The 14,618-nt window shown below is 36.2% G+C and overlaps 1 protein-coding gene across 4 annotated transcripts in view; it reads left to right on the top strand.

The window, feature by feature from the left end:
• The window catches only part of lrp8 (low density lipoprotein receptor-related protein 8, apolipoprotein e receptor), a 161,073-nt gene that overhangs the window by 137,342 nt on the left and 9,113 nt on the right, over window positions 1-14,618 (top strand). For all 4 annotated transcript variants that reach the window (XM_008406182.2, XM_008406181.2, XM_008406179.2 and 1 more), the window contains exons 15-17: window positions 1,652-1,804; window positions 5,661-6,032; window positions 11,119-11,187. In XM_008406182.2, coding sequence (XP_008404404.1) covers window positions 1,652-1,804; window positions 5,661-6,032; window positions 11,119-11,187 — 594 coding nt within the window. The remainder of the gene's footprint in view (window positions 1-1,651; window positions 1,805-5,660; window positions 6,033-11,118; window positions 11,188-14,618) is intronic.

Here is a 14,618-nt window from a genome sequence, read left to right as displayed (position 1 = left end):
GGAAACCTTTTGAGAACTGCTTTATTTATTTTTTTGTCTTCTTTCGTCAACCTGAACCCATTTCTATGTGACTTAAATTTACTGTTGAGTAGGAAAATCGATTTTTAATAACACGGAAGGCAGTATAGAAAAATGCAGCGTTCTTCGTAGTTATAGCTTCACTGATGGTAAACTATAAAAGTTTAAAAACATTTTAGCTTTAATAACAGAAGAGCAATCTGACACTGAAGCCTTTCTACTTATTTGTTTTACATCTTTGTTCATGCACGGCACAGGCAAGATAAAAGGCTTGTTTGTGAGACTCACTTGTTTTAAACTTCAACATTTTACTCTTTCTTTGAATATGGACAAGTTTAGATATTTTTAATGTCATTCTGACTTCTATAGATCAACAGATTAACTACACATTAATAGCATGCTCTCTAGTCTTCCCCATGTTTAAGAGAACCCTAACCCAAGGGAAACGTTACTTGACACTGATCTAAAAAGCCAAGTGTGTACTAAAATCGATTTGATTGCATTTGTGTATTATGAGGGTCACTAAATGTTGCATGAGTGATTTTGTAAAAGAAAAAGAAATTACTCATATTTTGGGGAAATTTTTTCAAATAAAAGCTTTTTACTCATGCTGTATCAACTTCTTTCTGAAAGATTCTGTAAATTAAGCATAAATGTGGTCCAACTTTTGTAGTGAGTGACACACATCCTAGTTATTCTTAACAAGTGCCAATGTATTAAGCAAGAAAATACATCAGAAGGTCGAAACAACCACGACCTGACCTACTTCAGGCGCTTCACCACAACGGCAAGCAGTTCAAAAAAATAAAAAATAAAAATCCATGAGTCTGCATTTAGGGCTAAGAGACTTCATTTCAATAATTTATCTATGTGTAGAATACTTAAAAAGACAGTCTTTGCACCTTTCCCTATACGTGAGCACTTTCATAGTGCTCTGCCAAAGTAACATGAATATTTGAACTTTTTCCCTTTTTTCTTTATTGCCACAAACTTCACTACAATGTGTTAGAAAGGCCCTCTCGAAGTCATCACCAAAACTGAATTGAGAAACTGTGGCATATAACAATATACAGGTGCTCTTCATCAAAGCTAAGATTGAGTTATTTTGCAAAAAATAGCTAAAAAAAAAAAGCAAACTAGATGTTCAAGGCTGGTAGAGCCATACATAGAAAACTACAGCTGCTCAAGAGAGCAGAATATGAATGCTCCAGGGTTTCAGATTTTTCTTTGAAACGAAAAGAAAACAATAATTTTCCCTCAACTTCACAATTATGCTCTGTATTACTCCATCATGTGAAATGCCGATAATATTTGGGTTACTTAAATTTATGGTTGTAACATGTAGAAATATGACAAAGTTCAGGTGGTATGAATAGTTTAAGATTTATTTGCTCTGAATTTGTTTTTAAAATGTGTTTTTACCTCCATAGTTTTGTCAAAGTTGTGTACATATCCCTACGTTATTTACATATATGTTAAAACTTTGAAATGTTACATATTTCAAAACTCTTGGGATACAACTGCGATTTCAGACCTTCTAAGTGAAGCAAAATGATATCATTTTTAAAAAATGTATTTATTTATCATAGTTTTTGATCCACCATTTATTTATTTATTTATTTTTTGCTCTCAGCCCCTGACACCTGCAACATGGGCAGCCTACCAAACGGCGGCTGTGAGTATCTCTGTCTAAAGGCTCCTCAGATCACAGATCATTCTCCAAAGTACACCTGCGCCTGTCCTGATGGGATGGAGCTCGGACCAGACATGAGGCGCTGCGCTGTAGGTATGTCACCTCCAACTGATAAATCACACTATCCAGGGAACCTCCTAATGGAAGGAACTGTGCAAGATAATGTCACTGGAGATCTGCACTACTGTAATTACAGTCACATGATGATGGAGTGTCTGCTCTAGTATTAACCCTTGTGTGTGAGAGGATTGAGGCAAACGTAGAGGACTACGGCAAGTGATACAAGTTTTACGCGTGTGGGGTCGGTTGGACCCCATTTCTACACACAAGGGTTAAGCTGATAATGGAGTTTCCCCTTCCCCACCATGCTCGCATTTACTTATAGTTTAAGAGTTTCCTTATTGCAATGATAACAGGAAGTACTTCCAAAGCTGGTTAAGATTGAAGGAAACAGCAGCCGGTTTTCAAGTAACGAAGTCCTAATGAGACCCACTACGCTTTAGTGTTGGCTCTAAGCAATGAAATGCATGCAGGTAATTGTGTTGACTGTGATGAACTTAAAAATCGGACTCCTCCGAAGAATAGCAGACTATGTGGGTAAATGGGTCAGGGATTCTTCCTGCGTGTCCCCAACACACCTCCATTATTTCACTGACCCTATTTCACAGCTCACTTCGTCCACTGACTCGATAGAGCCGCAACATTTGTGGGGTTGTTATCCTTAATGGATCCGCTCTGTTTTCACACATCACATTTTAGCAGGTGAGGCAGAGGGAGCTGACTCAGGGAAAAGGGAGAAAGAGATGATTATGATGTATGTGGGCCATCACTCACAGTTGCTCTGGGAGGGGGAAGATGAGCGCTGAGCGCACACTCACAGGGCTCTACAGATTTCTTTTTTTTTTCAAATTCAAGTATTACTGCTGGGCTCTCACTTATTATACAATAAAATTACATTTGCAGCACTTCACTCTTGCTTGTTGCTGTGTGTGTCCTACTTCCTAAAACAGTAAATGCATCTAAAGACACAAACATAATGTCTTGGCTCTGACAACATGCAAGAAATGTTACCAGATAAAGCGATTGTGACTACAAAAACAATGCAAATTTTGTCTTATGTTTTTTAAAATATTTAAATTTGTAAATTGCTGGTTATGTGATGCAAATATTAACCAGTTACAACAGTTATCATTCAAGTAAAAATAATAAGTTTAAAGCGTAATATCCTTGGTGCTAAGATCTTGTAAATTAATTGGTCTCGGCCCGTTTCCCATTCCTGGTCCTCAACTCTGGCTACCCTGCATGTTTTAGGTGTTTTGCTGATTTAGCACACCTGATTTCAATTGATGGCTGACTAACAGGTTTTTGCTGAACTAGAAATATCTGAGTCAGGTGTTTCAATGCAGGGAAACATCTATAACATGCAACGCAGCTTGTAACTGGAATACGCACTTTCTCTGTAGCCTAGCTTTCTAATTTTTCCCATGAAACTCGCTTACATGTGGAAAAGATTCTAAATGTAAAACATTATGTAGCAGTGGACACAGATAAAAAGAAAAAAACACAAATGATTTAAAACAATGTGGCTCAAAACACTGATGGGCATCAAGCAGAGAAAACATCTCAATCAATCAATCAATCAATCAAATTTTATTTGTATAGCACATTTCAGCAGCAAGGCATTTCAAAGTGCTTTACATAATTAAAATAAAAACAGAAATAAACAGTGAGAAAGAGAAAGAGATAAAAAAAACATTACATCATTAAAACGTCGAAAAGAAATAAAAAGAAATTAAAAACATTAAAGACATAAAAACATCAAAGACGTCAAAACCCACACTCTAACCCTAATTTAGCCATAAGCAACTCTAAACAGGTGGGTTTTAAGTTGAGATTTAAAAGCACCCAGTGTTTCAGCTGTTTTACAGTTTTCTGGAAGTTTGTTCCAAATCTGTGGTGCATAGAAACTGAATGCTGCTTCTCCTCGTCTGGTTCTGGTTCTGGGGATGCAGAGCAGAACCAGAACCAGAAGATCTGAGGGGTCTAGACGGTTGGTACAGTAATAACAGATCTTTAAGGTATTGTGGTGCCAAACCGTTCTCAGGAAATTACAGAAACTGTTATTGTCTTTGAGGAAGAAATTTGATCAGAAAAACATCCTGATCAGCAATCATTGAAATGTTTGGCCAAATCTAATGGAAGAAAAACATCAGTGGAATTCAGTCTATGTTTAACAGTGGAAGTGAGGCATTTCCACTTGCACAATGCAAAGAGAATTCCAGAGATTGGAACTGAACAGCTCTGTAGCCATAAGAAAACCATTTATTATCAGTAAGGCTAACCTGAGAAAAATCCTTACATTTTTAAGGAAAACAAAGATTGGACTTTGGAGCAAAGAAAAAAAGCTAATATGGTCTGATGAGTCCAGATTTACCCCGGTAATAGTTGTTTAATTAATCAACACCAGGAAAACCATATATATACTGTACAGTTGGGCCATTCTGTAGAAAAAACAGGAATACTATGTCCTTAAACAAGTTTGGAAACCCCAGATTATGATACAGTGGCTTTGTAAGATTCTAAACATTTTTAGTTGCATTGGAGCATACGTGTAGCTGTTTCTTATGGCAACTCCTCAAGCATGTTGCTTCTTTTTGTGACATATTGGTAAACCAGAAAGAACCAGCAAAATATCAGAAAGATAGATGAGGGCTTACATGTAGCTGGTTCATCCTTGGCTAAAATTAGGAGCAAAATGTGTTTATCAGCCTGAGAATGAAATCAAAAGACCTTGTGAAGATGATGGCTGAAGTTTGTAAAAGTGTCATTATCCACAGCAAAGCAAGTCGTACTAACGTGGGCTGCAAAGCCGCTCGGAGAAAAACAGCTATTACTTCAAAAATAATATGAAAACACTGTTTGCAATCTATAAATGCAGTCAGGGAAAATAAGTTATATTGTTTATGGCATGCATTTGACCATATGGACCTTAATTACATATGTGAGCATCAGATGAACAGTGAAGCACAGGCATGGCAGTAACATGTTCTGAGGATGTTTTTCTATAGGAGCGATCAATGCAATTTTCAAAACATATTTCATTATGAGGAATGAACATTATGAAGAAATGATGAAGCCACTTTTAAATTGGAAATGTGCTGAGTAGAGAACATTAATGGACACTGATAATCGTTTATAAACTTTGATAACATGTCTGTTTCTGTTCCACTGTTTCTATATGGAAGAATGAGCAGCAAACTGTTGGGAAGACATTGTATCCAAAATATTTGACCAAAATCATGTAGTTGAAAAGACAATTCTACCAAATATTATGAAAACATTTTTTAATCTCAAGAAATAAAAGAACAAATTTGACATTTAACACATTTGCAGAAATATTTGTGTGTATCCAAACTAAAACAGAAAATGACTGATTAATTTTACAGAGGGGAAAAGTTGTCCCAGTTTTATACAGTCAAAGTAAATATCTGGTTTCAACCGTATTGGTTGGTGACACATTTTTCCTGATTAAGCAACATCTGGTAACATGAAACTACCTCTATATATACATATTTTTTTTCATTGTTAGTTTCACTGTTCAATACTCTTTCATCTGTTTACGCACTTTTAATTTTTTGAGCAACTGCTGAATATTGCTAAAGCTAAATTATGGTATTTTCTACAAAGGTGAAAGAAAGCTGCACCAAAGTTTACTTGTTATGGTGCAACTCACTGGATTTAAAATGTGAACATGTCAAACAGAATTAGCAGAAAATTATGCATACTGATCACCTATGTATCTTTTCAAATGCTCCCTGTTATTTCAATAAAAGTAAAAAAAAAATGCTACACTTAAAGTTTAGGGAGTTGGCATCTTGCCCCTCGTTTTCTCTTGTCTAAAGTAAAACAGATTTATCAACATTGGCTTTTTTTTTTTTCTCATGTCCAGTGCGAATCAGGACAACCACCACAGTTGCCCCAACCACCACAACCACCACGACAGCAACTACAACAACAGCCACGACAACTACGACCACCAGCCCTGCCACCAGCACTACCACCGTGACTCCCACCACAACAAGCACTACCACTTCTGCTGCCACCCCAGCGAGGACCACAACCAGGCACCACATGACACCAAAGCCCCCTCAGACCTCCAGAAGCAGCAGGATCACCCAGCCACCTGTGACACAAGCCGCCACAAGCACAGAAACTACCAGTTTGAGCAGCACCAGCCAGACGTCCACACAAACGCCCTTACTGGGCCCAGTGGCACCAGACAGCATTCAGAGAGAGACCAATGCTAACCTCTCCCATAGAGGTAGGTATAATGGTGAGCAGGGTTACGTTTGAAGTGAAAGCACAGTGTGTGTGCGAAGCCACACTTTCATTACCTCCTGCCATTAGGGCAGCAGGAAGCTAAAAACCAATACTTCCATCAGCTGCCTCCTCTTCTGGCTCCCCTTCTCCTTCATCTCTCCTTCTGACCATCTGTCTATCCACTGTGTGACCTCTTATTGTCCTCCTTTTCTCACTTATTCACAGCAAATTCCTCCCCAGTAAATCTGTCGGCCTTCTTATTTCTAGTCCCTGGTCACCAGTTTCTAACAGAGGTGTCAGCGCTAACAAACGATAGTTTGCTGAATTTTCTACAGCCTCTGCTCATCACTCTTCCTCACTTTGACAGCTTCTCTTCATCTATTCCTCCCTATCTCTGCCCTTCACTCTCTCTCTCTGCTTTTGTTTTTCACTCCCAAAAGCTGGCAGCATTTTTCTTGCAGTCAGCCTTAACTTGATTAAGAAAACAGACTAGAACACCACTGTTAATTTTTGCAAAGTATTCACACGATTTAATTTGAAGATGCCATCTGAAGAAATAAAAGCACTGCTCACTACCTACATTTTTTCATTTTTCAAAGACAGACCAGTATTTTTGTCAATGACCAAGATAAATTATTTGAACTTTTTTCGCGGTACACTAATTAATTATATGAAAATATAAACATTTACCTCTTTTTTTTTTTACCTTTCAGTTTTTAGTTTACACCAACACTTGCAGCTCCGATAAACATTGATTTGACTATTAAGGAAATGTTATAAAAACATTTTTTAAAAATGCAATGTCAAATTTATGAGAAAAAAATTCCCTGACTTCAATTCTTTCAAAATGTTATATAYGTATTAAGTGGTAAATTTGTTTTCTTAGAAAATGTGTAAGTAAAATTTGTAAACCAAGTAATTTTCTTGTCTAAACCGGATTGATTGTATTAAAACACCAACTGATTCCCCAGATAACCGTTAGACATTGGAAAACTCAAACTCTTGTGTGCTGCTATGTTTACATCTGTTTGTGGTCCAATTCATCAGTCCAGACTGGATGTATACAGCAAACAAACTGGAATTATGTAACACCATTATTAGATCAGTGTGCCAACATTATTTTAGCCTTTATATACATTTCGTAACAGTAGGACAATGCTACAAGTTAAAATACTTATGCGATTAGAATTCTGTGACATTTCCAAACAAAGCAGACTGCTTTAGATGGATGGAGTTATGTATGCTACAATACCACAGAAAGGGAATACTAATTCCTTAGAAACCCTGCAGAGTTCTATTTTAGTGCTGCACTATCTCATGCTATGCCTCTGTCTGAATTGATGATGATTCATTCCCAGCCATCTGCTAAATCTTTAAGTTGCCTGACACTGCAGGGGACTTGGTCGGTATACAGAAGGGTTAATTCTGTAAAACGCTGAAGATTTTCCACTTCTCAACTGAAATTACATGCATTATACTTGTGAAGGACTTGACATTTTACAAAATGAAATGTAGCTCTTCATGTTGAACCCTGCCTAAAAACAAATTCTCAATTTGTTAACGTATGTTGAAATACAGGAAGCGATATGACAGAGTTCCTTTCTCTTGATTTTATAGTAATCCACTGGCTGAAATGAAACATGACATTTATGTTGTACTGTAAAGCTGGTGTAGTGTTTTCTATACAGTGTTGTCTTAATATGTTTGGAAGTGGAAGGTTAGTCAAGGTTGCTGCCATTTGTTTCTGATCTGCAGTTTGCCTAGTAGATATCACAAAATCCTCCGACTGCTCTTTGAAATAATAAGGATAATAATAATAATGTTGCGTTAATGTCAAATAGAAAAAGACATTCCTTTCACAGAAAAGCAGAGCACATATCACACTGAACTTATTGAATATTGTGTGCTTTCAAGTCTAATGCTCTGTTTTTAGCTTTTTCATCCATTTTAGTTTCTTTTTACTTGTGATTTACGTAAAAAAATTGTCCACTTTTAGAACCCTGCCAAGTTCATCAATGTCATTTTTCTCTCTGATTCAAATATGCAAACTGTGGCTTTCAGCTGTGGTCAAGGAGAAACAGATTTTGGCTTTGCCTGAAAGAGGTTGAGCACTTGGGAAAAGCACACTAAAAATAAGGTCAAGAGCATTTTGAATGCAATAACAACTGTCTGTGGACTTTAGCCAAAGGATAAAACACAGAGGGTACATGAACAACAATGGTATTTAGTGAAGTCTGCATTGTGTGAAGTCTTGATTACTTGATTTTACCGTAAGGTTTATTTATATATATTTTAACAAAATGGCATAAACGGAAACATTCTGAGCTTAGTATTAGATTTCACAGAAAATACTGATTGGACTGAAATGATAGAAAATAATGAAAAAAAAATGGAAATGGAAAGAGATCACAGATAATTTATACTCTGGTAAGTGGGACTAGAAAAATGTGACACTGTCACAGAGATAAGAATTGATGGGATGGAAACAAAGTAAGAGTGGAAGTGATTTTCTAGGAACTTGAAAGTAAGCCAGCTGCATCACTTTTGGGGCCTTGGTATTCCAGAGCCCCCAAGATGCAAGACGCTGTTTGTCTCCGAGTCTCTGAAGCTGTCAGTTCTCTCGCTGCACCACAAATGCTAATCACAAGAGACGCACATTAAAAAATGGGGCAGGAGCAAGATGTGTCTGCAAATCCACGAGCCATGAGTTATAATTTTCAACTAGGTGAGCACTGTCAAGTTTGCCGGCATCAGCTGCTGTACATGTGTGTCACTGGGGCAGACATCATCAGGTGTGGAAGAGACGGCAAACTAACAAGTAATGAAAGCAGGTTACCAATGCCCACAACATTTTCAGTCTCATAGATTATTACCTTTTTCTTTTGTAGTCAAAAAGGTAATTATTTAACCAGCTTTGTTATCATAATACAAATTAGTTTTTGCTTGTTGTGTTCAGTCTTATCCTTATGAAATCTCATAGTAAGGCTTATTTTATACAGTCTGAATATCTGTTATGATTGTTTTCTCCCAAAATTCTTTGAAGTCTGTCTTTAAACACATTTTGAATAAAACAACAGACATATTTTCATACATGGACATATTTCTAGGAAATGCTTTTGAATTTCACAGTCTTTCTGAAATAAAAAAAATCCTTCTAGCAATTATAGTTGTCATGAAAGTGAAGCATTTCTAACGGTCTCCAACTGCCTTTGCTCTCCAGGACTTCCTCTTTTATAACAGCTTCTTTAATAAGATTCTATTAATCCGCCTTTTAGAGTTTTAGAAACCCATTGGACGTCAGTCATACTTTCAGAAAATCTTAAATCATAACCGCTGACTCAGGACTCGCTGGGTTTGGTGTACCGTCTGGAGTGGTGTATGTATGTGTGTACATGTGTTGGTGGGGTTTTTTTCTCCCTATGATTACATTCATACAAAATAATGTGTCTTTCTTCAGTCACATACCATCTGTGCCTTCTTAGCTATGCACAGAACTTCACAGCCTCGTTCTAGAAGGAGCCAATCGGTATGCAGAGCCAGCGCCGCGATCTCCTCTGCTAATCTCCCTCACTTGACTTTACTCTAGCCATCTGATCACACTTTGGCAAACCGTGAGCCTGCTGCTAATAGACAGATTGAGAAAGGGGTTAGTACCAAAGCTCAGTACCAACCTGTTAGGGTGAGAACGTAAAGCAAGTGGATATTCAAAAGCCTTTTTAGTATTAGACGGGGGGCTAGTTACCTGTATTAAAGTATAACAAAGTTTTACGAAGTCACAGTTTCTATGTCATACAGTTTCTACATGGTACAGTTCCTAGACTTTTCTGGGCTGCACAGAGCAAGGCCTGCCTTCCTCTAATGTAAATTCAAAATTACTTTATTATTTATTTTAAGATGGGATCCCTAAATATGCATATTACCTTGCTAGGTTGTTATTCTGAAGTTCTTTGCCAGATATTAATTTTCCAAGAAAGTTGATAATCTTACTGTGCAACTTAAGAAATTCTGAAATCTTTAAAGCAGTTAATGCTTAGTCATAACTTAAAATACTGATAATTGACAGGATCTAGCTTTACATGTTAATCTGTCTTTTTATTCAATGCAATGTGAGAATAGGTTGTGAGACAGTTATTATGGCTTCAGTAACAGATTACTGACATTTTTGCAACACATATTTCTCTGAAGTCTAAAGATATGTTTAAGAAAGAAATCAGAAATTCAGTTTGATGATGCTAAGATGATGCAAACTGCGGGTGTCGAGACCAATTTTGTGAAGCAATAGATTTAGGTTGACAGGGAATCTGACTTTTTAAGTGGAAGCAACTTGTTTTACTCGTGTGACTTTGTAAATAGTGACTTTTGAGAAAAAGATAATACTCTGTACAGTAAGAAAGCTTTAAGGAGCTCTTTAGTCAAACGTTAAAGAAAAATCACACATCATTATAACTGTTATCATAAATACGCTATATTCTTTAGATTTTTTTTAAATAAATTTTAACACCTTTCATATCTTGTATTGTTATGTTTTACAGAATCATATAACTGCCATACTGCATTGAAACCTTATTGTTTTAGTCAAGTTTATGACACTAAGAGTTTTTTATCAGTCCATCACTCCCTACAAAATACATTTGTATTGATTTGCATCAGCATTCTAAAAACACAGGCAAAATAGCAACAAAAAAAAACCAAATGCTGAAGGTCATCTGGAGTCTCAACATGATTTGAGTCTGGCATGAATTACTTGTTGCCAGATATATATTTGGAGCTGCATTCAAATACTTTCTGATGCATTGCTTTCTCATATTGCTTTGCACTCTTCTTGTATTGAAAAAAAAAAACTCATTGCATTTTTATTGCTTCCTGGTGTGATACAATCACACTTCATTTACACATGCTGTTAAAAAAAAAAAACAGTCTGCAGATGGGCTGCTCGTCTTTTTATCATGCAAATGTGCTTTTCTATCAGGTTGTCCTTCTGTCCAACAAACTTCTAATTCTTCTTTAAGATGTGGTTGGGGATGGAGCGATGAGCAAAACTTCTTGCTGATTTCGCTTTTATTTTTTTATCTTCTTGTTCATCACAGCTGCAAGTGATCACTACCTCATAGGTAACAACATCACAGTTGCCGTTTTGGGAATAGTCATTCCGATTGGTGAGTACACTTTAACTATCCACATTGTTTTTGCTCTCTGCTTGCCTGCTTCTCCCTCCTTTGCTTGTGTCAAAAGTTCTGCAAACTGTTTTTGCGTGTGGCATTTTGTGTCTCGGGCTGCGTGCTGCTTTATCCTGTATGTTTATGCATGAATGACAAGAATATTTTTCATGAAATATTTCAAACACATACAGAATTATTGAATATTTGCATCTTTTTCTACTTATTAAGCTCAACAGTGAAGTCTGAGTATCAAATAATATGTTAACACCAACCAAAATGAGCTGTGATGCTATTGAACAACAGGCTCCCAGCTAAAGAAATCCCTTGTAACGCGGTGCACTCATCAGTCAGTGAGTGAGTGTGTAGGTCTTTGTAATGTTAACATTATATTAATGAGAAATGGAGAACCAGTTTCGTTTTTTTTTTTTTTCATCACATTGGTCCAGATGTTACAACATTAGATCCATGTTTCCACTGAGCTTTTCAATCAAGGGCTCTAACAAATTATATGCAGTTGCTGAAATCTGCTTATAAATGATAAAAATTACTTCACTTTCTTAATTACAGGCATAATTAATAATTAAAATGCTTTAACAAGTTCAATTAAAATTTCTTCTGGAAGGCACAACATGTTTTCAGTGTTAAACACAAATGTATACATGCACCATGCTGAGAGAAATGTGTGAAAGCCCTGAAAGACATGAATCTGTTCTTGCTGTTATAACCTGACATTTTCTGCAGATTACAAAATTTAAGAAACTTGTGTTTTTAGACTTAAAATGGGCAAATACTGGTGGGCAAAAAAAATATTTCGGAGCCCTTTCGTGATTTGTGAAGATCAACACAAATTTGCCACACTTCAAAATAATACTTGTTTTTTTTTCTTCCCCATTTTGAAGAGTAAGAGTAACAATAAATCAATCAATCAATCAAATTTTATTTGTATAGCACATTTCAGCAGCAAGGCATTTCAAAGTGCTTTACATAATTAAAATAAAAACAGCATGTGACATTAAATAAACAGTGAGAAAGAGAAAGAGATTAAAAATTTTTTACATATTTTATTTATACCCAATTGAAATTTGGTTAGAATTTAAATGTATTTTAAAGTTATTTGAGAAGAATTGAGAAGGCTTTGATAATTTTCTCATGGATGATTCGTTCTTTTTTGCATAATTGCAGTCTTATGCATGGAATTTAAAATAATTTAGTGTGAGATTAACAATATATAGATACATTCTCTTTTCTGTTAAGGCTATTTTACACATCTTTATGTGAAGGGTTCTGTGTACTCTAAAACCATCATTTGACATCCAGTTACATATATAAAAATAAACCCGCCCAGTAAAATTATTCTATTCTTTTAGCTCTCATTAAAACTAACATAATATTTTCTGGAAATATTTAATAATTTCATGGGAAAAGGGCTAAATGGGCAAATAATGACCTTTTAGTGCCAGGACATACTGCTAATTGACATCTCTTTCATTTCTAATTTTGAAGTCACGGGAGCTCAAAGACTTTTTATATGCACTTTTTTTTTATCCTTGTTTTATCCTCAACAGTGGAGATATGAGCTCATTAAAAACATAACCCCTCAGAGACAGTTAACCCTTTCAACCTCATCCCTTATTCTGTCCTCCTGCCAGTTGTCACTGCTACAAATCCCTCAATATAAATTTTTGGCATCTTTGAAACATTAATTATTGTTGGAAGTCCACAAGGGCTGGGATTTCAGCAGCCCAGACTCTGCACTCTCCTCCAGTTATGCACCACCCACTGTTCCATAAGAGGGAAGCGTACCAACCCTGATTAACAGTATTTAGTAGAAGTCAGGCTGTTACAATGCTCTCTAATTGGAGTGAAATATTGTACAAAACCCAAAAGCTGATGTTTCTTTCTTTTTTTTTTTTTTTACCAATAAGCATTTAGGCAAGAACAAAGATGGATTAAGTCACACTGGGATCTTTTTTTTTGTCTTTCGTACAACAAAAGTGCAATTAGATTGGGCTTCCGTTGGGGATGAAAGCACATCTAACGGTGTGAGAACACATATTATCATATGCAAACATAACTATTTTTCTCACACTGGTTTGTCTGTTAGTTCCTCATACAAAGTCTGTTCACACACACATTGGTTCTGCAGGGCAGTTGGGCATTAATGCCAATATGGTAATGAGTGGAGAGAGACGGCGCTTATCTCAAATCCTCCAAAGCCCTCCCTTCCTTTCCTCTCTTCCCCTCTCCATTCTCCTCTAATAACCCCGTCCAAAAAGCACCTCAGCCAGACCGTCTGCAGATACTCTTTCATTTTGCAGTCGAGGCGAGAACAAAATTATAAATCATATCCCAAATGGAGCACCGGGATAATGTGCTGATGACAGCTAAGCAACCTTGCAGGACTGTTATAAAAAAAACAAAACATAAGAGCTAAATCAATTGCCTCCGGTCTTGAATGCTACATGCTTTTATGTTGCAATCTTTATGTTTGCCTCTATTGATGTATGTGTGTGTGTGAATATTTAGGATGGGGTTTAATAGTACATGAATGATTGTGAATGGAGGCACTCATTGAGGTAAACTGTGCATGTTGATTGATGTGTATGTGTGTCATTCTGTAAGATGAGAGGGAACATGCAGTACTGGATCCACAGCTAATTTCTTTATAATTTGCTTTTAAGTCATCTTGAGCTGGGCTGCTAAAGATTTTTTATTTGGATTTTTGTTTTTTTTTAACTTATTTTCTGTCTTTGAAACGGAAACATTCCCTTTGTTTAATTAATTTAACTCCAGTGACACACAAAGGTTATGCAAAAACAAAAGATTCACCAATATTTAAATAATAATAATAATAATTGTCGAGACCAATGTTGGTCCCTTTAATTTTTGTACATTTTTGTTCGTACAGCCACAAATTTATTGCATTTCATTTGGATTTTATTTAATAGAAATAAATAATTAAAGGAGCATAACACATTTTCAAATTTATTACAGAGGAGTGGCTAGATAGAACAATGTGTTAACTGAACAAAATAGGTATTGCTTGCCATAGGAAAACAAGGGAAACGACATGCATTGGTCAGATGAGAATGCTGAATGTATCTCTCCACTGTGAAAAACAAAGTAGTGATTTTCTTGAGCACTGGAATGGAAGCTGGTCACATAAATGCACATCACTTCTGTTCAGATTTCTGTGACCTTTTCCTTCTGATTCACAAAAAAAGACGCATATTTGTGTTTGTGTAGAACATAAAACACCAATAAACTACACCAAGGTTTTTGGTTGCAACATCAAAACATGTGGTGCTATTGGTCTGACTACATACAGTTTAATGGGTTTGATGGGTACATTTACAAATCACTCCGTCTTTTAACACATACTGCCTAAGGTGATTCACAAAAGCCTACGGGCTGAGAATCTTACACAC

The sequence above is a fragment of the Poecilia reticulata genome, linkage group LG4 (genome assembly GCF_000633615.1).
Source record: "Poecilia reticulata strain Guanapo linkage group LG4, Guppy_female_1.0+MT, whole genome shotgun sequence".
NCBI classification, from domain to species: Eukaryota; Metazoa; Chordata; class Actinopteri; order Cyprinodontiformes; family Poeciliidae; genus Poecilia; species Poecilia reticulata.
This window is presented reverse-complemented; position numbering and strand designations above follow the sequence as displayed.